We start from the raw sequence: 22,817 nt of genomic DNA on the forward strand, positions 1-22,817 counted from the left end.
GCTTCACTGCCGGACTGGACCCCGACTTTAAACCCAAAGGCTCTTTTAAGAGCCACCCACCTTCTCATAAGAGAGTTCTGATCTGTTTAGGGATTGATGTTTTATTTTGAAAATCATGTTTGATAGTAAGAAATAAAGTAATCACAGAGTCGCTTTATTTACACACAAATGCTCTGTACAATACAGAGCGACCTGTATATGGATGTGGCTACTAATAGTGTAACGTTTCTTGGTGAAACACGTTATGCTGCCCAGAAGTGTTGGTGTGGTAGTTCTCATTCCCCTCACTCGTACAGCGTGCTTTGCGTTTTTGCATTTAAACAATTTTCTTCTGATGAGCCTTCCTTAAAAAATGCGTTCAAAATGGTAGAAAATTGCTAGTAGATCATGGGGCAGAATGGGGTTCAGCTTCTAAATGTGTTTTTTTTTCTTCATGCTTGGTTTGTCTTTCAAGAAAGAGCTTTTGTGATATCGGGCCGTTTCTAACCCTCCCGCCCCGCCAGGAAGCTGCTCGGCTCTTTGTTCGCTCGGACTCGGCGGGAGGTCGAGACAAAGACGCTCGAAGCGCTTGAAATCCATTTGCAAAGAGCCATTCTGCTTACGTTCACTTTGTAGAAGGTTTAGTGTGATGTTTTCTTGTGCTCAGACTAATTTGAAACCGGTGCTGAAGCTCAAAAGTGTGGTGGTAAAATGCTGTTGGTTCAGAATTGATTTTAAAATTGCCTAGAGTTCTTTTGACTCCAAGTTTGCACAAATCGCAGTTTACACCGAGCACACTGTTTTCTAGAGTAGGAGATATAAACGGAATGAGAGTCGGATTTCAGAAAATCTGCACGTAGTGCTAAACGGATCACACGGCCCTTTGTTCCTGTGTGCGGCTCGGGCGCTCAGCCGTTTGAATTTCATTGGCGCAGAGCGCAGCCAATAGGAGAGCAGCTCTCTCGCTGACCAATGAGCCGCCTTCACAGCTGAGCGAGCTGATTTGCGTGCAGCCGCTATAAATAGGGGGCTGTAGGAGTCCGGAGATCTCATGCTTGTTTTTACAGAGTGCAGTTTGTGAAGATGCCTGAACCAGCGAAATCCGCTCCCAAGAAGGGCTCCAAGAAAGCCGTGACCAAGACGGCCGGCAAGGGCACCAAGAAGCGCAAGAGGTCCAGGAAGGAGAGCTACGCCATCTACGTGTACAAGGTGCTGAAGCAGGTGCACCCGGACACCGGCATCTCGTCGAAGGCCATGGGCATCATGAACTCGTTCGTCAGCGACATCTTCGAGCGCATCGCCGGCGAGGCCTCCCGCCTGGCGCACTACAACAAGCGCTCCACCATCACCTCCCGGGAGATCCAGACCGCCGTGCGCCTGCTGCTGCCCGGAGAGCTGGCCAAGCACGCCGTGTCCGAGGGCACCAAGGCCGTCACCAAGTACACCAGCTCCAAGTAAACCCGGCCCGCCCGCCATGGATTTACGAACCCAAAGGCTCTTTTAAGAGCCACCCACAGAGTCCGTAAAAGAGCAATCATGATTTCTCCCTTTACACGATCCCTTTTAACGCACTTTTGACTTGTAAGGAAACGTTACTCACTTCATACTGAGATTGTCTCATGGAGAGCAAGCTGGACAAATTCAGGGCCAATAAAGTGATGTTATGTTAAACAGTGATGGGTTAAAAACACATAAATGATGAATATGTGTGGATGATCCTCACGGGACACTCCAGAGCGGCGCCGAGGGAAACAAAATAACAAAAAAACGCACTTCTCTTTAAGTATAAACGTCCACAGGTAATTAAGCCGTGGATCTCCGGTGAGTCGAGTTGTTACTGCTTGTTGGCGATGCGAGTGTATTGTGTTTCTATAACCTGACTTATAAAGATACTTATAGAGCTAACAATGTGTTTTTTTTTTGTAGCGAGGAATTTATTGCAATTGATTTATGTCGTAACTGAAAGCAGGTCAGTAGTATAGTATAGTGTAGTATAACTGTACATGAAAGCAATATCATTATCTCCCAGTAAAATTAAGAAACCATGACAATCTGACATTTTTTACACACTTTTTTTTAAACAAACGTTTACCTTACAACACCAAGTCAGTTACTTAAGTGCATAATCTGTGCTTTTGACTGTTGATCACTGGGGTTAAAGGAATGTAGTCTTTGCAATCGATTTATATCATATCAGTGTCTTTACAAAGAGGACAGAAACATGATCGTTAGGTAGTGGACACAGATCTCACCCTGTTGTTTCTAGAGAGCAGCCAGGGGATCAGCATGGCTGGACAAATTGCTCCATTCTCCCACACCTCTTTGGGTAAAGAAGTGTCTCCTGTTCTCTGTGAAATGCTTATTAGGTGCACTAAAATATAAAACCTGGACACTGGGCACATTGACAAGCCAAGTTTTCAAGACTTTAGCTAACGTACCACTCCAGTGATGTTCGGGGAGCTAGCGCGTGCCGCTCCTGTTGAAAACTCTTCGGGAATATGGATGCCAGCTGAAGCAGTTCAGTTTGTTATGAGCAAGAGTCTGGAACAAAATGACACTGTGGCAAGACTGAGGCGTGAAGACCAGGCAACCAGTGAGCTGATCTGGATTGATGTATCAGTTCAATTACAAAATGTTTCTATATACGTTAGTGGTATATACTGGTACAAAAGGGGACATTTGTCTACGTGCACATGACATTTACGTTTTAGATGAACAGTTTAAAACGAAACGACAGTAGAAAATGTTGGATTTGGTCAGGGTATTATTTTGCTTTCATGCTTAGCTGTGTTAAGGCAGTGTAATCAACTGTGATCAGTCCTCCTGTTTTGGGGGAGAATTACGTTTTGAGGCAAATGGCTCTCAGGTGATTCTGATTGCTTGAGTGTTCCATGCTGCACTTAATGTGAAAATATGAAAGTGCCCTGTTCCAGCTTTTGGAGTCCTTTTATTCTGGCCTTAAAATATTGATCGGAGGTAACGTGCACTAACATTAAAAAGGGGTATCTGATTCACTTCTGGACGTCTCCAGTTCAGCATTTCTGTCCTGCAATTTAATCTTTTTTTCCGTAATCTGTCCTGTTGTACGGATTTTGGGGGTTCCTGGGGTGCAGATGTTCCCATTTGCCTCTCGCATAACATACTGAAAGAAGAGACGGAACAGCTGGTTTCTTCAGAGCAGCTGAATACATAAACTCAGGATGTTTCTACAGTCTGTGTGGATAATTCAGTATTGGTAAAGGTCTTCTGTTTAATTAATATTATCAAGAAATAATCGTTTTGAAATAAAGCAATTCTAGTGTTGCTTCTAAAACGGCTGCCTCGCAGCTCTTATCTGGATGTTGGTATTGACGGTAGAGAGTCGCGGTCTTTACTAAAGCCCCATTGAAGAACCGCCATTGAAATAACGGATTTGGAAATTTATGAGATAAACAAAGCAACAGAATACGCTTATTCAGCATTTTATAAAAGCGTATCGGTGGAAAAACTCGAAATACTCCCAATTTCACGGGGATACAACTGTCTTGTTTGACAAAACTTGTCCCTCTCTTTCTTAAAAACAGCGAGTCCGGGTGTGTGTTAATGACACTGAACATAGAGCAAAATAAGTCATCAGTTTTAAATAATTCAGAATTCATTCGTATTGTGCTACATGACAGTCGGTCTCGACTGTATTATTTACACCTTGTTTTTGTCTTTACTGACGGTTTAAGTACATTTATTTTAGAAATAGACGACAAAGTGCCGGGCGAGCACCGCCTTTCGTTTGCGCTGTTGTTGGAGTTTGGGCAATTCTGTCAGAATTACCGTACAGAAAAATCTGTAACTCAACTGCATATTAAAGACCAGGGGGTCTCCTCTGCATTTTGCATCTTTTGTACTCGTTTCGGTGTAGTTGTGAGGATTACGGGGCAGTTTTGTGCGGGGAGAAAACACAAGTGCGAGCGGGCTGTGCGGAGCGGAGCTGCAGCAGCAGCGGTTGAGTCTCCACGGTTCTCATGCGGCCTTGAAGTCCCGCCTGCGCGCGGAGCCGCAGACAGTCCGACAGCAGACAGAGACGCAGCGATGGCAGAAGAAGTCGCTCCGGCCCCCGCCGCCGCGCCGGCCAAGGCGCCCAAGAAGAAGAGCGCCGCCAAGCCCAAGAAAGCGGGCCCCAGCGTGGGAGAGCTCATCCTGAAGGCCGTGTCCGCCTCCAAGGAGCGCAGCGGCGTGTCCCTGGCCGCCCTGAAGAAGTCCCTGGCGGCCGGCGGCTACGACGTGGAGAAGAACAACTCCCGCGTCAAGCTGGCCATCAAGAGCCTGGTGACCAAGGGCACCCTGGTGCAGACCAAGGGCACCGGCGCCTCGGGCTCCTTCAAGCTCAACAAGAAGCAGGCGGAGACCAAGACCAAGCCCGTGAAGAAAGCCGCCGCCGCCGCCAAAGCCAAGAAGCCGGCGGCCAAGAAACCCGCAGCGGCTAAGAAGCCAGCGGCCGCCAAGAAGCCCAAGAAGGCGGCGCCCAAGAAGCCGGCGGCCGCCAAGAAGTCGCCCAAGAAAGCCGCGAAGCCCGCAGCGGCCAAGAAGGCGACCAAGAGCCCCAAGAAGGCCAAGAAACCCGCTGCGCCTAAGAAGGCAAAGAGCCCGAAGAAAGCCAAGGCAGCGAAGCCCAAGGTGGCCAAACCCAAGACGGCCAAAGCTAAGAAAGCGGCTCCCAAGAAGAAGTGAGCGATCGACCCCCGAGTTAATTTCCTCCAAACCCAAAGGCTCTTCTAAGAGCCACCAGCCCTTCCGAGAGAGCGCAGACTTTCCCTTTTCACTGCTTGAAAGCGCCGGTTCGCTCGATGGGGGGGAAATAGTTAATTTACACAATGGGGGGGTATTGAGTTTTAGCGATTAAAGTATCTTTTTTCTTGAAATTGAAACAAATGCGATATTGCGATAAAATATTGTACAAAAGTAAATACTATTGCAAATAATGGGTGCATAGGGAAGGTTTTGTAGAATTATAAGGGGCCTTTTCGTTAAGAATTAAACTTTCTAATCGTCACTGAACAGCGCAGCGACTCCTTGTATCTCATCACCAATAATGATTTTAGTTTAGGCGAAATGTTACACTGTTACATTGCCCGTAGGTTTTCATTAGTGTGTGACTTGCACTTCGTGACTGCTAGTCTCGCAGCTATAGCGGACCTGTGAAAAGGCGCAACGTGCCAACTTGATCACTATCATAGCGACAATGGTGACTTCAATACTGAGCCCTCGCAGGCGGGTGATCCAGATTCTTATGGGACTTGAGCTTAATTCCACTCAAGGTAGCGTGTTAAGACATGGTTACTGAGAGTCAGACGGTGGTGAAATTCACTAAAATATACATTTTCTAAAGCATGAAAATGACGGATTAAGCAAAGTGTTTTGCACATTATCTGCTGTAGTTTTCCTAATCGCCTGTTGTTCTGCACATGGCCTGTTGTCTCTTTCTTTCTTTTCTTATGCAATTGTGTTGTTGTTTTTTACGGCTTACCGTTTGAGAGCTAGCTAAATAGCATTTCGCTATTCCATATACCTGTGTACGAGAATAATGATAATAAGCTTGAAATAGAAAAACAAATATTTATCTACGCTCGGCAGCAGAGCCGCGAACTGTGTTCAGAGTCCGAATTTCCCTCCTGCCTTTTGATTGGTCGAGACCGAGAGCGCTGGGTGGCAACACTGATCTCTGATTGGGTGTAGAGCTTGTTCCGGTCCAACCAATCAAATTCAGCCGCGACTATTCAAAAGCGGAGCGGCAGACAACTTGTGATTATTGTTGTCACATTTCTTCAAACAAGCTTGATACTGCAAGATGAGCGGCAGAGGAAAGACCGGCGGTAAAGCCAGAGCCAAGGCCAAGACTCGCTCTTCCAGGGCCGGACTGCAGTTCCCTGTGGGCCGTGTCCACCGGCTGCTGCGCAAGGGAAACTATGCCGAGCGGGTTGGCGCCGGAGCCCCGGTGTATTTGGCCGCGGTGCTGGAGTACCTGACCGCCGAGATCCTGGAGCTGGCTGGCAACGCCGCCCGGGACAACAAGAAGACCCGCATCATCCCCCGGCACCTGCAGCTCGCCGTCCGCAACGACGAGGAGCTGAACAAGCTGCTGGGCGGCGTGACCATCGCGCAGGGCGGCGTGCTGCCCAACATCCAGGCGGTGCTGCTGCCCAAGAAGACCGAGAAGCCGGTCAAGAGCAAGTAAACAGCCCGGCAGAGACCCCGACTGACCCCGAACACAAAGGCTCTTTTAAGAGCCACCCACAGCCTCTTGAAAAGAGCGATTTCTGTTGTTTTTTAGTAGAATAATTGCAATATTTATAAATAGGTCGGAGCACGTGTTTTTTTCACTGAAGTTTTAGCAGTGATGTACCGTGGCTCCGAATCACAGCCGCTGTGTGGACGAGCGATTTCTGTTGCGCTCGCAATACAGTTCATACAATCTTCTTTGTTCAGTTCATTCAAGTAGTTTTTCGCCTTTTAATTAAAAACCGAGCAGCGCAAACTTGTTTCCTTATTGTACTTGTAATGGGGTTTAGGATATTGTTCTCTTCATTCACATTATTAATTATATTTATATTATTGTATAACGAGCTTTTAACCCCGAGCTGTAAAGTTGAACAGAAATCGGGGTCCCTCAGCACAGCACTCCTCCCCTGAGTCACATGATGCGCTTCTACACTATAATATATGTTTGATTTAACTTCATTATAGCAGAATTATATGATTTAATGGAAGTATATTATTGCCCTACTTCATCATAGTTAAAAGAAATCAAGGTTCTTGCAGGTTATTGATTTCTAGGTATAAAAACGTCTTTATACTTTGACTTGATCAAACCAAGAAGATTGGAGAGGGTGTATGAACTGCGCGCTCCTTCTCAAACTATCCCCCGACTGATCCCGAGCACAAAGGCTCTTTTAAGAGCCACCCACAACCACTTGAAAAAGAGGGATTCTGTTGTTTTATTAGTATAATTTATAAATATATCAGAGCCCGTTTCTTACCGATATTTAGTAATGATGTACTGTTGCTCAGAATCGTACAGCAGCTGTGTGGAAGAGCGATTTCTGTTGCGCTCGTAATATAGTTTATACCATAATGCTGTTTATTCAGTTCGTTCAACTAGATATTCATCTTTTAATTGGAAACCAAAACCGCGATATCCGTCCTTTGGTTTATAAGGTTTTCTCCTTGAACTGTAGACTAAAACAGATCTGGGTCCCTCTGCACAACCCTCACCTCTCAGTCACAGGACTGCTCTTTTACACTAAAAGTCAACAGTATACTAGTACTGTTATACTATTTAATGATGTCTTGGAATTATATTATTGTCGTATACTATTATATTTTGCACTCTTCAAACATTCTGCCCCTTATTGATATATATATGTGTGGAAACGCCTGAAGTGGATCTTTCTTTGTCTCTTATTAAACCAAGAGAACTGGAGACGTGACGCGAGGAGTGCAAGAGCTGCGCGCTTGGATTTAAACCGTCCAATCAGCGAGTTACACCCTCCTTCCACTGTACCTTTCAACCAATCAGGACGGGGCTGCCTGCCCATATAAACCCGAGTGCGGGCTATAGCTCTTACTACAGTGCTGATTGTGAAGAGTAGCGAGGAAGATGGCGAGAACCAAACAGACCGCTCGCAAGTCCACCGGCGGTAAGGCGCCCAGGAAGCAGCTGGCCACCAAGGCTGCCCGCAAGAGCGCCCCCGCCACCGGCGGCGTGAAGAAGCCCCACCGCTACAGGCCCGGCACCGTGGCCCTGCGGGAGATCCGCCGCTACCAGAAGTCCACCGAGCTGCTGATCCGCAAGCTGCCTTTCCAGCGCCTGGTGAGAGAGATCGCCCAGGACTTCAAGACCGACCTGCGCTTCCAGAGCTCCGCCGTCATGGCTCTGCAGGAGGCCAGCGAGGCTTACCTGGTGGGGCTCTTCGAGGACACCAACCTGTGCGCCATCCACGCCAAGAGGGTGACCATCATGCCCAAAGACATCCAGCTGGCCCGCCGCATCCGCGGGGAGCGCGCTTAGACACGGACCGCCCGCTGCAGGATCTTTCCCCTTGAACACAAAGGCTCTTTTCAGAGCCACCACAACACTCGAGAGGGTTCATATATTCCACTATAGTCTGTACGAGGCACAATTCTCGTTTGGTTAGCTGAGAAGTAAAATCCGTACTGAGAAGCGGTTTTCTACCCCCTCGTGTAAAAGCCCATTCGCGCACGACTACACTGCTGCAGTTACCCACCGACACACGTCCCCCTTTTCCTCTACATCTATTTTAAAGCATTCATATCTAAATTTGAAAGTGTTTAAATGCATGAGATTATTTTAATGATACAAGAACGACTGGCATTAAAACCCCTTACACTGCTATTTATTTTCCGAATTCGGTGTCTGTTCACAATTAAGCAACAGCTTACTGGTCCCTCCATCGCTCTTCATTTCAATCCAAAAGAAGCATTTATACTGCAGTACAGATCTGTGAGGACCACTGTGCTAACTAGCCATGAACCTCAGACAATCCATTTGATCGAGATTTCAATGAAATGGTTTAAGAACGTTTATAAAGACAGTTAGTTTGGGTGAAGCATTTCCTTTTAAGCGTTTTAAAAGACGTCCTTACATTTTGGACTTTTTAACAGCTGGATTGTTTATTCAATGCTACATAAGGGGTGGAGAACGAGATATGTACTACTTCAACGATGAATGCTTTATGTCAGCTATTCATGACCCTCATACACAGTAGTACACTACATTTTCCATTCCGAATTCTGTGTTTTTGTGTTGTGCGCGGAATTAGGTCTAAATCTACACGAGAATATTACAGCACCTCGGGTCGCATCAACATAAACATTGAATACTCGAGGTCTGTCCTCTGCAGCGCTGCTGTGGGAGAGCTCACGGCAGGGAAGGGGTTCATGTGCAGTCTGGGCTGCTGCTGCAGTCGGAGAGGAGGCGGGCTCGTGTGTCAGTGCGCCTCCGGTCTCAAGCAGGTCCGCTCTCAGGCTTGAAAAGAGAAGCGCCGCGGCTGCAGCCCAGCAGTGTGTCGTGTTCACAGCTGATAAATAGAAGATGTCTGGAAGAGGCAAAGGCGGAAAGGGACTTGGTAAAGGAGGCGCTAAGCGTCACCGCAAGGTTCTCCGCGACAATATCCAGGGAATCACCAAGCCCGCCATCCGCCGCTTGGCTCGCCGTGGGGGAGTGAAGCGGATCTCCGGGCTGATCTACGAGGAGACCCGCGGGGTGCTGAAGGTGTTCCTGGAGAACGTCATCCGCGACGCCGTCACCTACACCGAGCACGCCAAGAGGAAGACCGTCACCGCCATGGACGTGGTGTACGCGCTGAAGCGCCAGGGCCGCACCCTGTACGGCTTCGGAGGCTGAACAGGAGCGGAGCTGCACTGCCGGACCGGACCCCGACGTATCAACCCAAAGGCTCTTTTAAGAGCCACCCACCTTCTCATAAGAGAGCTCTAATCTGCTTAGGGATTGAGGTTTTATTTTGAAAATCATGTTTGATAGTAAGAAATAAAGTAATCACAGAGTCGCTTTATTACACACTGGTGCTTTGTACATGACAGAGCAACTTGTATGTGAATGTAGCTACTAATGGTGTAACGTTTCTTGGTGAAACATATTATGCTGCCCTGAAGTTACGAACCCAACGCAATCACAGACCGGGGTGATTATCCTACCTTAATGCGCAGTACAGAGCGAGCTGTATGTGAATCTGCTTCATAACGTTACGTGATGAAACGCGTTTCTCTGCCCATAGTTTTCATCCCCATCACTCGCAGTGCTACCTGCTTTGCGTTTCTTTCAATAAGACATTTACAGCGCGCTGACGTGTACAAAATGGTAGAAAATTGCAATGAGGTCATGGGAACCGAATGGGGTTCAGCTTCTAAACGTTTTGTTTCTCACGCACGCTTTATGGGTTTTAAGAAAGGAAGCGGGCTGCTCAGCGGGAGGACGAGAGGAAGGCGCACGGAGCGCTTGAGTTCCACTTCATTCGCCAAGAGCCCTTCTCGTTACACTCATTCTGTAGAAAGGGTTCGTGAGCTCGGACTCATTTGAAAGCAGTGCCAAAGCTCAAAGGCGCTGCTATACAGAGCTGTTGGTTGATCAAGTGCGATTTTAAGGTTGCCTAGAATATCACCAAGAGTCCCTTTGACTCCAAGTTTGCTCAAATCGCATGTTTTACGCCGATCACATTTTTTCTAGGGTAGGGGACATCAGCGTAATGAGAGCGGGATTTCAATAAATCTGCACGTTGTGTTAAACGGATCACACGGCCCTTTGTTCCTGTGTGCGCGGGCGGAGGGGAGAGAGAGGCGCCTGAAGTCAGAGCGAGCGGACCGGGCGCTCAGCCGTTTGAATTTCATTGGCGGAGAGCGCAGCCAATAGGAGAGCAGCTCTCTCGCTGACCAATGAGCCGCCTTCTCAGCTGAGCGAGCTGGTTCGTGTGCGGCCGCTATAAATAGGGGGCTGTAGGAGTCCAGCGATCTCATGCTTGTTTTCACAGAGTGCAGTTTGTGAAGATGCCTGAACCAGCGAAATCCGCTCCCAAGAAGGGCTCCAAGAAAGCCGTGACCAAGACGGCCGGCAAGGGCACCAAGAAGCGCAAGAGGTCCAGGAAGGAGAGCTACGCCATCTACGTGTACAAGGTGCTGAAGCAGGTGCACCCGGACACCGGCATCTCGTCGAAGGCCATGGGCATCATGAACTCGTTCGTCAGCGACATCTTCGAGCGCATCGCCGGCGAGGCCTCCCGCCTGGCGCACTACAACAAGCGCTCCACCATCACCTCCCGGGAGATCCAGACCGCTGTGCGCCTACTGCTGCCCGGAGAGCTGGCCAAGCATGCCGTGTCCGAGGGCACCAAGGCCGTCACCAAGTACACCAGCTCCAAGTAAACCCGGCCCGCCCGTCCCGGATCTACGAACCCAAAGGCTCTTTTAAGAGCCACCCACAGAGTCCGTAAAAGAGCAATCATGATTTTTTCCTTATTTATTCAAACCCCGGTTTGCGACGCTTTTATGGCCCCAAGTATGCAGTAACACTCAAACCTTGCTTGAATTGGACTTTTCTGTGTAGACGTGTATGTGTAAGTTGTACAAACGTCTACTTGTCACTGAGCGCTACGCGTAGCATTTTGTAAGTACAGACGGTTATTTAAGGACAAGTGGGGGACTATATACGCAATCTAGTGTGACTTTAGACATTTATGACTTCTGTTCCACAGTGAGGTCTCTGCCTTTGATGCTTCTAATCGGCGACTGTAAGGAATCGGTTACACAACATTTCTTACAAGGCATTTCAGTCTCAAAACAATGAAACTAGATTTACATGAGCTTTATTTGTTTCACACATGATCATGGATAGAACTTGTATTTAGGAATCGGACCCATTCCCAGAACAGAGCCTGTGGCTGTTGCCGAGTGTTTACTATACTGTTCCTGGAAAGAAGCCAGGGTAGGAGCAAGGCTGTGCAAGTTGCTCCATTCTCCCGCAACTCTTTGGGTAAGGAAATGTTTCCTTTGCTTGATGCAAATGCTCCTTGAGTTAAGTCACACACAGCTCCTTCTCACTCTCTTTCTAAAGGAGTCTTTAGAACAACCTTCAGCTTTTATTATCAGATATTGCTTTTCATACTGTAACGCTTACGGCCGACAGGTACTGTGTAAGAGCCGGCGTACCAGAGCAGGTGACGTCACCGCCCTTCCCTGTGATAGCAGGACTACAGCTACTGGGCTGTGGAGAGATCTCTCTTTAGCTCACGGGGCTAGGTCGCTGCAGAGAGACGCGGAAGTCCCGGGTTCGAGCCACCTATACTTTGGGCCGACCTGATGCGGCAAGGGCGCCCGCCTGAGCCCCCGTTGCGTTACATTGGTGTCAGAAGCGGGGTGGGATAGCCCTTCGCCGGGGACGGCGATTTAAGCGGGGGAGAGTGTAACGCTTACGGCCGACAGGTACTGTGTAAGAGCCGGCGTACCAGAGCAGGTGACGTCACCGCCCTTCCCTGTGATAGCAGGACTACAGCTACTGGGCTGTGGAGAGATCTCTCTTTAGCTCACGGGGCTAGGTCGCTGCAGAGAGACGCGGAAGTCCCGGGTTCGAGCCACCTATACTTTGGGCCGACCTGATGCGGCAAGGGCGCCCGCCTGAGCCCCCGTTGCGTTACAATACATTCTAAAAAATGTCATTACAACGTCCTTTGTTCTGATCAAGCGCCTGGCAGATTATTAAGCTGTACCACGCCTTGGTTACAGCCTTTGTAGTATAATTCACCGGTCGTTTTCATTGTCCGAATGACAAAAAAAAGTCTGAGTACCATTTCAGGCTCCACTTCTCTGCCTGGGCTGTTTTTTCATGTCAGGACAATTTCATTCAAACGGGTTCGCCGGTGTGTGCTGATTTTCCATTTTGCCTCGGTTAAAAATCTCAACAGGCTTATAAAACCTTTAATAAATGCATTCCAGCAATTCCACTATATTCTATTAGGCGATTTGGACATTTGACAAGAAATAAAAAGTGGTAGTTTTACGAAACTGTTCTAGTCCTTTGTTAGAAGCATCGCTTCCTGGAGTGTGTTACTGACGCTGCCCAAATAGCAGAATAAATCCTATTTATTTTAATATCGCAGACGTCCTTTTTATCGGGAAAGCTCACCATCAGTCTTGACAGTATTTCTTGCGCACGATTCTTATTTTTAGCGGTGTTTTAAATTTATATATGTTTGGAATACACGACAAAGTCCCGGATGAGCACCACCTTTCGAGTGCTCTGTTGTCGGATTTGGGGCATTTCTGTCGAAACTACCGCACAGACTCTGCTGAAGTTCAAGCGCGTTTGGAAGATCGGAGGGTTTTCTCTGTACTTGACGTCTTTTGTTCGGGTTTCTGTGTATCTGTGAGGATTACGGGGCAGTTTTGTGCGGGGAGAAAACACAAGTGCGAGCGGGCTGTGCGGAGCGGAGCTGCAGCAGCAGCGGTTGAGTCTCCACGGTTCTCATGCGGCCTTGAAGTCCCGCCTGCGCTCGGAGCCGCAGACAGTCCGACAGCAGACAGAGACGCAGCGATGGCAGAAGAAGTCGCTCCGGCCCCCGCCGCCGCGCCGGCCAAGGCGCCCAAGAAGAAGAGCGCCGCCAAGCCCAAGAAAGCGGGCCCCAGCGTGGGAGAGCTCATCCTGAAGGCCGTGTCCGCCTCCAAGGAGCGCAGCGGCGTGTCCCTGGCCGCCCTGAAGAAGTCCCTGGCGGCCGGCGGCTACGACGTGGAGAAGAACAACTCCCGCGTCAAGCTGGCCATCAAGAGCCTGGTGACCAAGGGCACCCTGGTGCAGACCAAGGGCACCGGCGCCTCGGGCTCCTTCAAGCTCAACAAGAAGCAGGCGGAGACCAAGACCAAGCCCGTGAAGAAAGCCGCCGCCGCCGCCAAAGCCAAGAAGCCGGCGGCCAAGAAACCCGCAGCGGCTAAGAAGCCAGCGGCCGCCAAGAAGCCCAAGAAGGCGGCGCCCAAGAAGCCGGCGGCCGCCAAGAAGTCGCCCAAGAAAGCCGCGAAGCCCGCAGCGGCCAAGAAGGCCAAGAAGCCCGCGGCGCCTAAGAAGGCAAAGAGCCCGAAGAAAGCCAAGGCAGCGAAGCCCAAGGTGGCCAAACCCAAGACGGCCAAAGCTAAGAAAGCGGCTCCCAAGAAGAAGTGAGCGATCGACCCCCGAGTTAATTTCCTCCAAACCCAAAGGCTCTTCTAAGAGCCACCAGCCCTTCCGAGAGAGAGCGCAGACTTTCCCTTTTCACCGCCTGAAAGCGCCGGTTCGCTCGATAGGGGGGGAAATAGTTAATTTACACAATGAGGGGTATTGAGTTTTTGCGATTAAAGTATCTTCTTTCTTGAAATTGAAACTGAAATGCGATATTGCGATAAAATATTGTACAAAAGTAAATACTATTGCAAATGATGGGTGCATAGGGAAGGTTTTGTAGAATTATAAGGGGGCCTTTTCGTTAAGAATGAAACTTTTTAATCGTCACTGAACAGCGCAGCGACTCCTTGTATCTCATCACCAACAATGATTTTAGTTGAGGCGAAATGTTACACTGTTACCTTGCCCGTAGGTTTTCGTTAGTGTGTGACTTGCAATTCGTGACTGCTAGTCTCGCAGCTATAGCGGACCTGTGAAAAGGCGCAACGTGCCAACTTGATCACTATCATAGCGACAATGGTGACTTCAATACTGAGCCCTCGCAGGCGGGTGATCCAGATTCTTATGGGACTTGAGCTTAATTCCACTCAAGGTAGCGTGTTAAGACATGGTTACTGAGAGTCAGACGGTGGTGAAATTCACTAAAATATACATTTTCTAAAGCATGAAAATGACGGATTAAGCAAAGTGTTTTGCACATTATCTGCTGTAGTTTTCCTAATCGCCTGTTGTTCTGCACATGGCCTGTTGTCTCTTTCTTTCTTTTCTTATGCAATTGTGTTGTTGTTTTTTACGGCTTACCGTTTGAGAGCTAGCTAAATAGCATTTCGCTATTCCATATACCTGTGTACGAGAATAATGATAATAAGCTTGAAATAGAAAAACAAATATTTATCTACGCTCGGCAGCAGAGCCGCGAACTGTGTTCAGAGTCCGAATTTCCCTCCTGCCTTTTGATTGGTCGAGACCGAGAGCGCTGGGTGGCAACACTGATCTCTGATTGGGTGTAGAGCTTGTTCGGGTCCAACCAATCAAATTCAGCCGCGACTATTCAAAAGCCGGGCGGCAGACAATTTGTGATCATTGTTAGAAAATTTTTTCATAGAACTTTGACAGAACAAGATGAGCGGCAGAGGAAAGACCGGCGGTAAGGCCAGAGCCAAGGCCAAGACTCGCTCTTCCAGGGCCGGACTGCAGTTTCCTGTGGGCCGTGTCCACCGGCTGCTGCGCAAGGGAAACTATGCCGAGCGGGTTGGCGCCGGAGCCCCGGTGTATCTGGCCGCGGTGCTGGAGTACCTGACCGCCGAGATCCTGGAGCTGGCTGGCAACGCCGCCCGGGACAACAAGAAGACCCGTATCATCCCCCGGCACCTGCAGCTCGCCGTCCGCAACGACGAGGAGCTGAACAAGCTGCTGGGCGGCGTGACCATCGCGCAGGGCGGCGTGCTGCCCAACATCCAGGCGGTGCTGCTGCCCAAGAAGACCGAGAAGCCGGTCAAGAGCAAGTAAACAGCCCGGCAGAGACCCCGACTGACCCCGAACACAAAGGCTCTTTTAAGAGCCACCCACAGCCTCTTGAAAAGAGCGATTTCTGTTTTTGTTCACATAATTTCGATATTTATAAAAAAGTCGGAGCACGTGTTATTTATAGATAGAAGAGCAAACTGGGTTCCTTATTGTACTTGTAATGGGGTTTAGGATATTGTTCTCTTCATTCACATTATTATATTATAATCATTATATTATATTATATAACGATTTTTTAACCCCGAGCTGTAAAGTTAAACAGAAATCGGGGTCCATCAGCACAGCACTCCTCCCCTGAGTCACAGGATGCGCTTTTACACTGTAACATATGTTTGATTTAACTTCATTATGGTAGAATTATACTATTTCATGATTTAATGGAAGTATATTCTTGTCCTACTTTATTATAGTTAAAAGAAATCAAGGTTCTTGCAGGTTATTGATTTCTAGGTATAAAAACGCCTTTATACTTTGACTTGGTCAAACAAAGAAGATTGGAGAGGGTGTATGAACTGCGCGCTCCTTCTCAAACTATCCCCCGACTGATCCCGAGCACAAAGGCTCTTTTAAGAGCCACCCACAACCACTTGAAAAAGAGCGATTCTGTTGTTTTATTAGTATAATTTATAAATATATCAGAGCCCGTTTCTTACCGATATTTAGTAATGATGTACTGTTGCTCAGAATCGTACAGCAGCTGTGTGGAAGAGCGATTTCTGTTGCGCTCGTAATATAGTTTATACCATAATGCTGTTTATTCAGTTCGTTCAACTAGATATTCATCTTTTGATTGGAAACCAAAACAGCGATATCCGTCCTTTGGTTTATAAGGTTTTCATCTCGAACTGTAGACTAAAACAGATCTGGGTCCCTCTGCACAACCCTCACCTCTCAGTCACAGGACTGCTCTTTTACACTAAAAGTCAACATTATACTTGTACTGTTATACTATTTAATGATGTCTTGGAATTATACTATTGTCGTACAATATTACATTTTGCATTCTTCAAACATTCTGCCCCTTATTGATATATATATGGGTGGAAACGCCTGAAGTGGATCTTTCTTTGTCTCTTATTAAACCAAGAGAACTGGAGACTTGACGCGAGGAGTGTAAGAGCTGCGCGCTCGGATTTAAACCGTCCAATCAGCGAGTTACACCCTCCTTCCCCTGTACCTTTCAACCAATCAGGACGGGGCTGCCTGCGCATATAAACCCGAGTGCGGGCTACAGCTCTTACTACAGTGCTGATTGCGAATAGTAGCGAGGAAGATGGCGAGAACCAAGCAGACCGCTCGCAAGTCCACCGGCGGCAAGGCGCCCAGGAAGCAGCTGGCCACCAAGGCTGCCCGCAAGAGCGCCCCCGCCACCGGCGGCGTGAAGAAGCCCCACCGCTACAGGCCCGGCACCGTGGCTCTGCGGGAGATCCGCCGCTACCAGAAGTCCACCGAGCTGCTGATCCGCAAGCTGCCTTTCCAGCGCCTGGTGAGAGAGATCGCCCAGGACTTCAAGACCGACCTGCGCTTCCAGAGCTCCGCCGTCATGGCTCTGCAGGAGGCCAGCGAGGCTTACCTGGTGGGGCTCTTCGAGGACACCAACCTGTGCGCCATCCACGCCAAGAGGGTGACCATCATGCCCAAAGACATCCAGCTGGCCCGCCGCATCCGCGGGGAGCGCGCTTAGACACGGACCGCCCGCTGCAGGATCTTTCTCCTTGAACACAAAGGCTCTTTTCAGAGCCACCACAACACTCGAGAGGGTTCATATATTCCACTATAGCCTGTACGAGCCACAATTCTCGTTTGGTTAGCTGAGAAGTAAAATCCGTACTGAGAAGCGGTTTTCTACCCCCTCGTGTAAAAGCCCATTCGCGCACGACTACACTGCTGCAGTTACCCACCGACACACGTCCCCTTTTTGCTCTTCATCTATTTTTCAGCCTTCATATCTAAATTTGAAAGTGTTTAAATGCATGAGATTATTTTAATGATACAAGAACGACTGGCATTAAAACCCCTTACACTACTATACGTTTCCGAATTCGGTGTCTGTTCACAATTAAGCAACAGTTTACTGGTCCCTCCACCGCTCTTCATTTCAATCCAAAAGAAGCATTTATACTACAGTACAGATCTGTGAGGGCCACTGTGCTAACTAGCCATGAACCTCAGACAACCCATGTGATCGAGATTTCAATGAAATGGTTTAAGAACGTTTATACAGACAGTTTGGGTGGAGCATTTCCTTTTAAGCGTAATAAATTCATTACTGTATAAATACAAGTTCTTTTTTCAAATTTCCTCTTACATAGTACAACAAAATATCAAAATCCTTAATATAAAATCTTAGTATTTTATATTTCCAGAGAATTCCCATGACTTGAATTTAATGTGCTCTGTCTGGCGATCTCTGTCGCTAAGGTTGGCGCAAGAGGTAGCCAGTTTAAGAAGCACTTAGTGATTAACGAGTGGGTCGGGGAGCACGTAGATTACGAAGGGTTTTGGGAAACACTCGTAAATTAACGATCGATCTTAAGATCGAGTTTACGATGTTCTTAGCGTTACGATGCTTTCGGGAAACTCACCCCAGATCTGTGAGGACCACTGTCTGCTAACTAGCCATCAACCTCAAGACAGTCCATGTGATGGAGACATGATTTAAGAACGTTTATATAGTTACTTTAGGTGGAACATTCCTTTTTAAACGTTTTAAAAGACGTCTTTATATAAAACATTTTTGGACTTTTTAACAGCTGGATTGTTTATTCAATGCTACAAAAGGGGTGGAGAACGAAATATGTACTTCTTCAACGATGAATGCTTAATGTCAGTTATTCATGACCCTCATACACAGTAGTACACTACATTTTCCATTCCGAATTCTGTGTTTTTGTGTTGTGCGCCGAATTAGGTCTAAATCTACACGAGAATATTACAGCACCTCGGCTCGTATAAACATAAACATTGAATACTCGAGGTCTGTCCTCTGCAGCGCTGCTGTGGGAGAGCTCACGGCAGGGAAGGGGTTCATGTGCAGTCTGGGCTGCTGCTGCAGTCGGAGAGGAGGCAGGCTCGTGTGTCAGTGCGCCTCCGGTCTCAAGCAGGTCCGCTCTCAGGCTTGAAAAGAGAAGCGCCGCGGCTGCAGCCCAGCAGTGTGTGTTGTGTTCACAGCTGATAGATAGAAGATGTCTGGAAGAGGCAAAGGCGGAAAGGGACTCGGGAAAGGAGGCGCTAAGCGTCACCGCAAGGTTCTCCGCGACAACATCCAGGGAATCACTAAGCCCGCTATCCGCCGCTTGGCTCGACGTGGGGGAGTGAAGCGGATTTCTGGGCTGATCTACGAGGAGACCCGCGGGGTGCTGAAGGTGTTCCTAGAGAACGTCATCCGCGACGCCGTCACCTACACCGAGCACGCCAAGAGGAAGACCGTCACCGCCATGGACGTGGTGTACGCGCTGAAGCGCCAGGGCCGCACCCTGTACGGCTTCGGAGGCTGAACAGGAGCGGAGCTTCACTGCCGGACTGGACCCCGACGTATCAACCCAACGGCTCTTTTAAGAGCCACCCACTTTCTCATAAGAGAGCTCTAATCTGTTTAGGGATTGAGGTTTTATTTTGAAAATCATGTTTGATAGCAAGAAATAAAGTAATCACAGAGTCGCTTTATTACACACTAGTGCTCTGTACAATACAGAGCGACCTGTATATGGATGTGGCTGCTAATGGGGTAACGTTTCTTGGTGAAACACGTTATGCTGCCCAGAAGTGTTGGTGTGGTAGTTCTCATTCCCCTCACTCGTACAGCGTGCTTTGCGTTTTTGCATTTAAACTATTTCTTCTGATGAGCCTTCCTTAAAAAATGCGTTCGAGATGGTAGAAAATTGCTATTAGATCATGGGGCAGAATGGGCTTCAGCTTCTAAATGTGTTTTTTTCTTCTTCATCCTTGGTTTGTCTTTCAAGAAAGCGCTTTTGTGATATCGGGCCGTTTCTAACCCTCCCGCCCCGCCAGGAAGCTGCTCGGCTCTTTGTTCGCTCAGACTCGGCGGGAGGTTGAGACAAAGACGCTCGAAGCGCTTGAAATCCATTTGCAAAGAGCCGTTCTGCTTACGTTCACTTTGTAGAAAGGTTTAGTGTGATGTTTTCTTGTGCTCAGACTAATTTGAAACCGGTGCTGAAGCTCAAAAGTGTGGTGGTAAAATGCTGTTGGTTCAGAATTGATTTTAAAATTGCCTAGAGTTCTTTTGACTCCAAGTTTGCACAAATCGCAGTTTACAGCGAGCACACTGTTTTCTAGAGTAGGAGATATAAACGGAATGAGAGTCGGATTTCAGAAAATCTGCACGTAGTGCTAAACGGATCACACGGCCCTTTGTTCCTGTGTGCGCGGTTGGAGGGGAGAGAGAGGCGCCTGGAGTCAGAGCGAGCGGCTCGGGCGCTCAGCCGTTTGAATTTCATTGGCGGAGAGCGCAGCCAATAGGAGAGCAGCTCTCTCGCTGACCAATGAGCCGGCTTCTGTGCTGAGCGAGCTGATTTGCATGCGATCGCTATAAATAGGGGGCTGCAGGAGGCGTGAGCATCATTACTGTTAGTGCGCTATCAGAAGATGCCTGAACCAGCGAAATCCGCTCCCAAGAAGGGCTCCAAGAAAGCCGTGACTAAGAATGCCGGGAAAGGCGGCAAGAAGCGCAGAAAGACCAGGAAGGAGAGTTACGCCATCTACGTGTACAAGGTGCTGAAGCAGGTGCACCCGGACACCGGCATCTCGTCGAAGGCCATGGGCATCATGAACTCGTTCGTCAGCGACATCTTCGAGCGCATCGCCGGCGAGGCCTCCCGCCTGGCGCACTACAACAAGCGCTCCACCATCACCTCCCGGGAGATCCAGACCGCCGTGCGCCTGCTGCTTCCCGGAGAGCTGGCCAAGCACGCCGTGTCCGAGGGCACCAAGGCCGTCACCAAGTACACCAGCTCCAAGTAAACCCGGCCCGCCCGTCTCCGATCAACGAACCCAAAGGCTCTTTTAAGAGCCACCCACAGACTCGAGAAGGAGCACTCATTTATTTTGTGTGTGTGTGCGCGTATGTTATTGTCATTGTTTTTCCCGTAGTACTGTAACGCTTTTGAGTTGCGCTTATTAAACGGAAATCTGCTTTCGACAGATTTCGTGTTGTGTGTATTTTTATCCCGGCTCGGTCCGTTTAGGTGAAATATTTAATTTCAGGCTATGTGAAGACGTATTGTTTTCATAATATGAAAATGCATTTTTAGGAGGTATAATTTATGGCTAAGTAATAGGGAGCTCACGTCAAATAACGTGAGCAGTAATGCCGTTTGTGCTTTTGAGCTCGCAGGCAGGCAAGGGGTTAATGCTACTGCACGAATCAGAGGGTTCTGGCCGAATCCCCCGTGTCTCAACCAGGTCCGCTTGCATGTTTTCTTCTTTTAATTTTTAGTTTTTGTTTTAACGATTAGAAGTTTACAGCTCCGTCTAAACCGTGTTATGATATGTCTGCATGTTTTTAGGCCGATCTTGCACAAAAATATCCTCCATTTAAGTTTCTGTTTATCTTGAGATGGAGTATATTTTGAAAATACAGGATATTGAAATTGTGGATTTTAGGGATTACTATTATACCAGTCTTTACTATAGAAAACAGATGAATAACAGTAAAAATGTCAAACTGACCCTATTCTGTGAAGGCTCTGCAAAACATTTAAATATTATTTCGAAAGAATTAAATACCCAAATTCTTTTTGAGAGAAAAAGCAGTCGCTTTGACTGGGAAACTGTTACAGGACCGATAGAAAAGTATCTCCCTGTTTGTAAGGTTACAGCTGAACCAGGGCGGAGCTCCTGGGTGCAGAGACCACGACTGTCCAGCAGAGGGAGCACGAGAGAGTGGATCGGGACGCGCTAAGGGGAAAAAAAGTCTGGAAAACGAAGCAAATGTCTTTAAAATGAGAACCGCAGTCCACAAAAATGAACGATTTCAGCTGTGGATCTCTGGTGAGTTAAATTATTTCTTCTTGCTGTTTGATAGCGGTTTTAGTGTCGGGTCATTAATAAGTAGTAAACGGAACGCAGGTTAAAGGAGTGAATTTAATTTGGTCATTTAATTTACTGTGCGCCTTGCTGATTTTAAAATCTGTATGAAATGGTGCAGAGGACGGAGGAAGAGACGAACTCGAAATGCAGTTCAGATATTCGAGAAAGGAGCGGCGTCTTTATATCGACTGTAAACGTTTTAAAAAGAAAGATGTTTCAAGGGTTTGCTCACAGACTTGCATGTGAAGACTTTCCTTGCTCTTACGTCCTGGGGGCTCGTAAAACCCAGAAAGGTGAGATTTTAGTCCGAAACTATTCAATTTTGACTTAAAACAAACAATTCCCTGTCAGAACGCTACAAAGTTTCTAAAAAGCACAGATTTAATAATATCCAAAACATTCGGAACCTTTCTCCAGTCATATAAAATGTATTCCCCAGGCTGTTTTCACTGGTAAATATGTTCCTCATGAGGATGATTAGCTCTTGTCCTGCAGCACAGTTCCAGGGTATTACAGTGAGAACAGTGATTATCCAGGGTATTCCAGCTCACTGTTCCTTGTGGGTATTAGAGGTCAGAGGGCTCTGCCCCAGATCTTAAATCACTGCGTCAAACCCATTCATCTGCACTCTTCTCTGCTAGAGTTCTGAGGGCTTTGCCCCAGCGCAGTGTTGAAGATCCCTGTCTGGGGTGGTGTGCCCTGTGGACTTTGCACATGAGATTTTGTTTTCATGTATTATCCATGTGTTTCTTCTCACTTTTGTAAGAGACAGCTCAATCTAAAATAACCCAAACACTCAGCCAACTCGGCTTTTTTCCCCTGTCAAACACCCTCATACGCAAATCTACCCGTGAGATTGGTGAGGAGTGAGAGAGGTGAGTCCACTGCTGTAGTTTGTCTCAGAAGAGCTTGGGGAGGAGTGAGAGTCCGGCTGTGATTTCTTTACTGTAGTTTGTCTCTGAGTGGTTTGCGGTGGGTGAGATGGGGGTATGTGTCCCCCAGTGATTTCTGTGCTGTCGTTTGGCTTAGAAGAGTTTGCAGAGGGTAAGATATTTGAGTCCAGTTATGATTTCTGTGCTGTAGATTTTCACACTAGAGTATGGAGAGGTTGAGAGAGGTGAGGGTCCAGCTGTGATTTCTGTTTGGGTAGGGTGAGTTGGGGGTGAGAACTGTGATTCCTGAGCTGTCGTTTGTCTACGATGTGTTTGGATGGGCTGAGGGATTGAGAGTCCAGTTGTGATTGTTTTTTTGCTGTTGTTTGTCTTACAACAGTTTGGGGAAGCGTGCGAGGAGGTGTGTCCATTTGTGTACGGTACAGGCACTGAGAGCACAATGTGTCCCTCTGTAGTGTCGTCCCCCCTGGGTATACAATACTGCACAGAGCGCCAGCAGGTACCAGTCCGCTGGGGTATACATTACTGCACAGAGCACCGATGTTGCCAGGTGGATTAATTGAACACAGAGCCCCAGTGCTGTGAGGTTGCAGTGCTAGCCACTCTACCAGCATGCTGCCCTCACTATCAGCTCATAATCCTTTCTTTTTCTTCACCCT

General features: G+C 48.0%; 8 protein-coding genes and 2 pseudogenes across 10 annotated transcripts; all 10 read left to right on the top strand.

Annotated features, from left to right (window-relative positions):
• Positions 1 to 1,062: 1,062 nt before the first annotated feature.
• LOC148816606 (histone H2B-like) lies at positions 1,063 to 1,499 on the top strand. The gene has a single exon (XM_088939969.1). The coding sequence runs from the start codon at positions 1,063 to 1,065 to the stop codon at positions 1,435 to 1,437; it is 375 nt and encodes a 124-aa protein (XP_088796095.1). The 3' UTR covers positions 1,438 to 1,499.
• Positions 1,500 to 4,030: 2,531 nt separating this feature from the next.
• On the top strand, positions 4,031 to 4,689 carry LOC148816607 (histone H1 pseudogene; annotated as a pseudogene).
• Positions 4,690 to 5,800: 1,111 nt separating this feature from the next.
• Positions 5,801 to 6,187, top strand: LOC148816608 (histone H2A). The gene has a single exon (XM_088939649.1). The coding sequence runs from the start codon at positions 5,801 to 5,803 to the stop codon at positions 6,185 to 6,187; it is 387 nt and encodes a 128-aa protein (XP_088795775.1).
• Positions 6,188 to 7,609: 1,422 nt separating this feature from the next.
• Positions 7,610 to 8,020, top strand: LOC148816609 (histone H3). The gene has a single exon (XM_088939647.1). It carries the CDS (start codon positions 7,610 to 7,612, stop codon positions 8,018 to 8,020), a length of 411 nt encoding a protein of 136 aa, XP_088795773.1.
• Positions 8,021 to 9,064: 1,044 nt separating this feature from the next.
• Positions 9,065 to 9,376, top strand: LOC148816610 (histone H4). The gene has a single exon (XM_088939651.1). The coding sequence runs from the start codon at positions 9,065 to 9,067 to the stop codon at positions 9,374 to 9,376; it is 312 nt and encodes a 103-aa protein (XP_088795777.1).
• Positions 9,377 to 10,533: 1,157 nt separating this feature from the next.
• Positions 10,534 to 10,908, top strand: LOC148816611 (histone H2B-like). The gene has a single exon (XM_088939650.1). It carries the CDS (start codon positions 10,534 to 10,536, stop codon positions 10,906 to 10,908), a length of 375 nt encoding a protein of 124 aa, XP_088795776.1.
• A 2,150-nt stretch (positions 10,909 to 13,058) lies between these two features.
• Positions 13,059 to 13,813, top strand: LOC148816612 (histone H1 pseudogene; annotated as a pseudogene).
• A 999-nt stretch (positions 13,814 to 14,812) lies between these two features.
• Positions 14,813 to 21,309, top strand: LOC148816613 (histone H2B 1/2-like). Of its 3 annotated transcripts, none has more exons than XM_088939643.1 (2): positions 14,813 to 15,184; positions 19,880 to 20,344. In XM_088939643.1, the coding sequence occupies exons 1-2, from the start codon at positions 14,813 to 14,815 to the stop codon at positions 20,195 to 20,197; spliced, it is 690 nt and encodes a 229-aa protein (XP_088795769.1). In that variant the 3' UTR covers positions 20,198 to 20,344. The 3 variants fall into 3 exon arrangements, with proteins under 3 accessions (XP_088795769.1, XP_088795770.1, XP_088795771.1); XM_088939644.1 differs by having other exon boundaries at positions 14,813 to 15,180; positions 19,918 to 20,344; XM_088939645.1 differs by lacking the exon at positions 14,813 to 15,184 and adding an exon at positions 21,048 to 21,309 and having other exon boundaries at positions 19,817 to 20,193.
• On the top strand, positions 16,491 to 16,901 carry LOC148816614 (histone H3). Its single transcript, XM_088939648.1, has one exon. The coding sequence runs from the start codon at positions 16,491 to 16,493 to the stop codon at positions 16,899 to 16,901; it is 411 nt and encodes a 136-aa protein (XP_088795774.1).
• On the top strand, positions 18,403 to 18,714 carry LOC148816615 (histone H4). Its single transcript, XM_088939896.1, has one exon. It carries the CDS (start codon positions 18,403 to 18,405, stop codon positions 18,712 to 18,714), a length of 312 nt encoding a protein of 103 aa, XP_088796022.1.
• Positions 21,310 to 22,817: the final 1,508 nt, after the last annotated feature.

This window comes from Atractosteus spatula, chromosome 22 (assembly GCF_055471065.1).
Source record: "Atractosteus spatula isolate fAtrSpa1 chromosome 22, fAtrSpa1.hap1, whole genome shotgun sequence".
In the NCBI taxonomy this organism is placed as follows: Eukaryota; Metazoa; Chordata; class Actinopteri; order Semionotiformes; family Lepisosteidae; genus Atractosteus; species Atractosteus spatula.

Excerpts from the sequence above, each read along its gene's own strand:
- LOC148816606 (XM_088939969.1), top strand. The coding sequence starts at position 1,063 with ATGCCTGAACCAGCGAAATCCGCTCCCAAGAAGGGCTCCAAGAAAGCC.
- LOC148816608 (XM_088939649.1), top strand. The coding sequence starts at position 5,801 with ATGAGCGGCAGAGGAAAGACCGGCGGTAAAGCCAGAGCCAAGGCCAAG.
- LOC148816609 (XM_088939647.1), top strand. The coding sequence starts at position 7,610 with ATGGCGAGAACCAAACAGACCGCTCGCAAGTCCACCGGCGGTAAGGCG.
- LOC148816610 (XM_088939651.1), top strand. The coding sequence starts at position 9,065 with ATGTCTGGAAGAGGCAAAGGCGGAAAGGGACTTGGTAAAGGAGGCGCT.
- LOC148816611 (XM_088939650.1), top strand. The coding sequence starts at position 10,534 with ATGCCTGAACCAGCGAAATCCGCTCCCAAGAAGGGCTCCAAGAAAGCC.
- LOC148816613 (XM_088939643.1), top strand. The coding sequence starts at position 14,813 with ATGAGCGGCAGAGGAAAGACCGGCGGTAAGGCCAGAGCCAAGGCCAAG. Across the intron at positions 15,185-19,879 it reads CCAAGAAGACCGAGAAGCCG|AATGCCGGGAAAGGCGGCAA; the intron begins GTCAAGAGCAAG and ends GCCGTGACTAAG.
- LOC148816614 (XM_088939648.1), top strand. The coding sequence starts at position 16,491 with ATGGCGAGAACCAAGCAGACCGCTCGCAAGTCCACCGGCGGCAAGGCG.
- LOC148816615 (XM_088939896.1), top strand. The coding sequence starts at position 18,403 with ATGTCTGGAAGAGGCAAAGGCGGAAAGGGACTCGGGAAAGGAGGCGCT.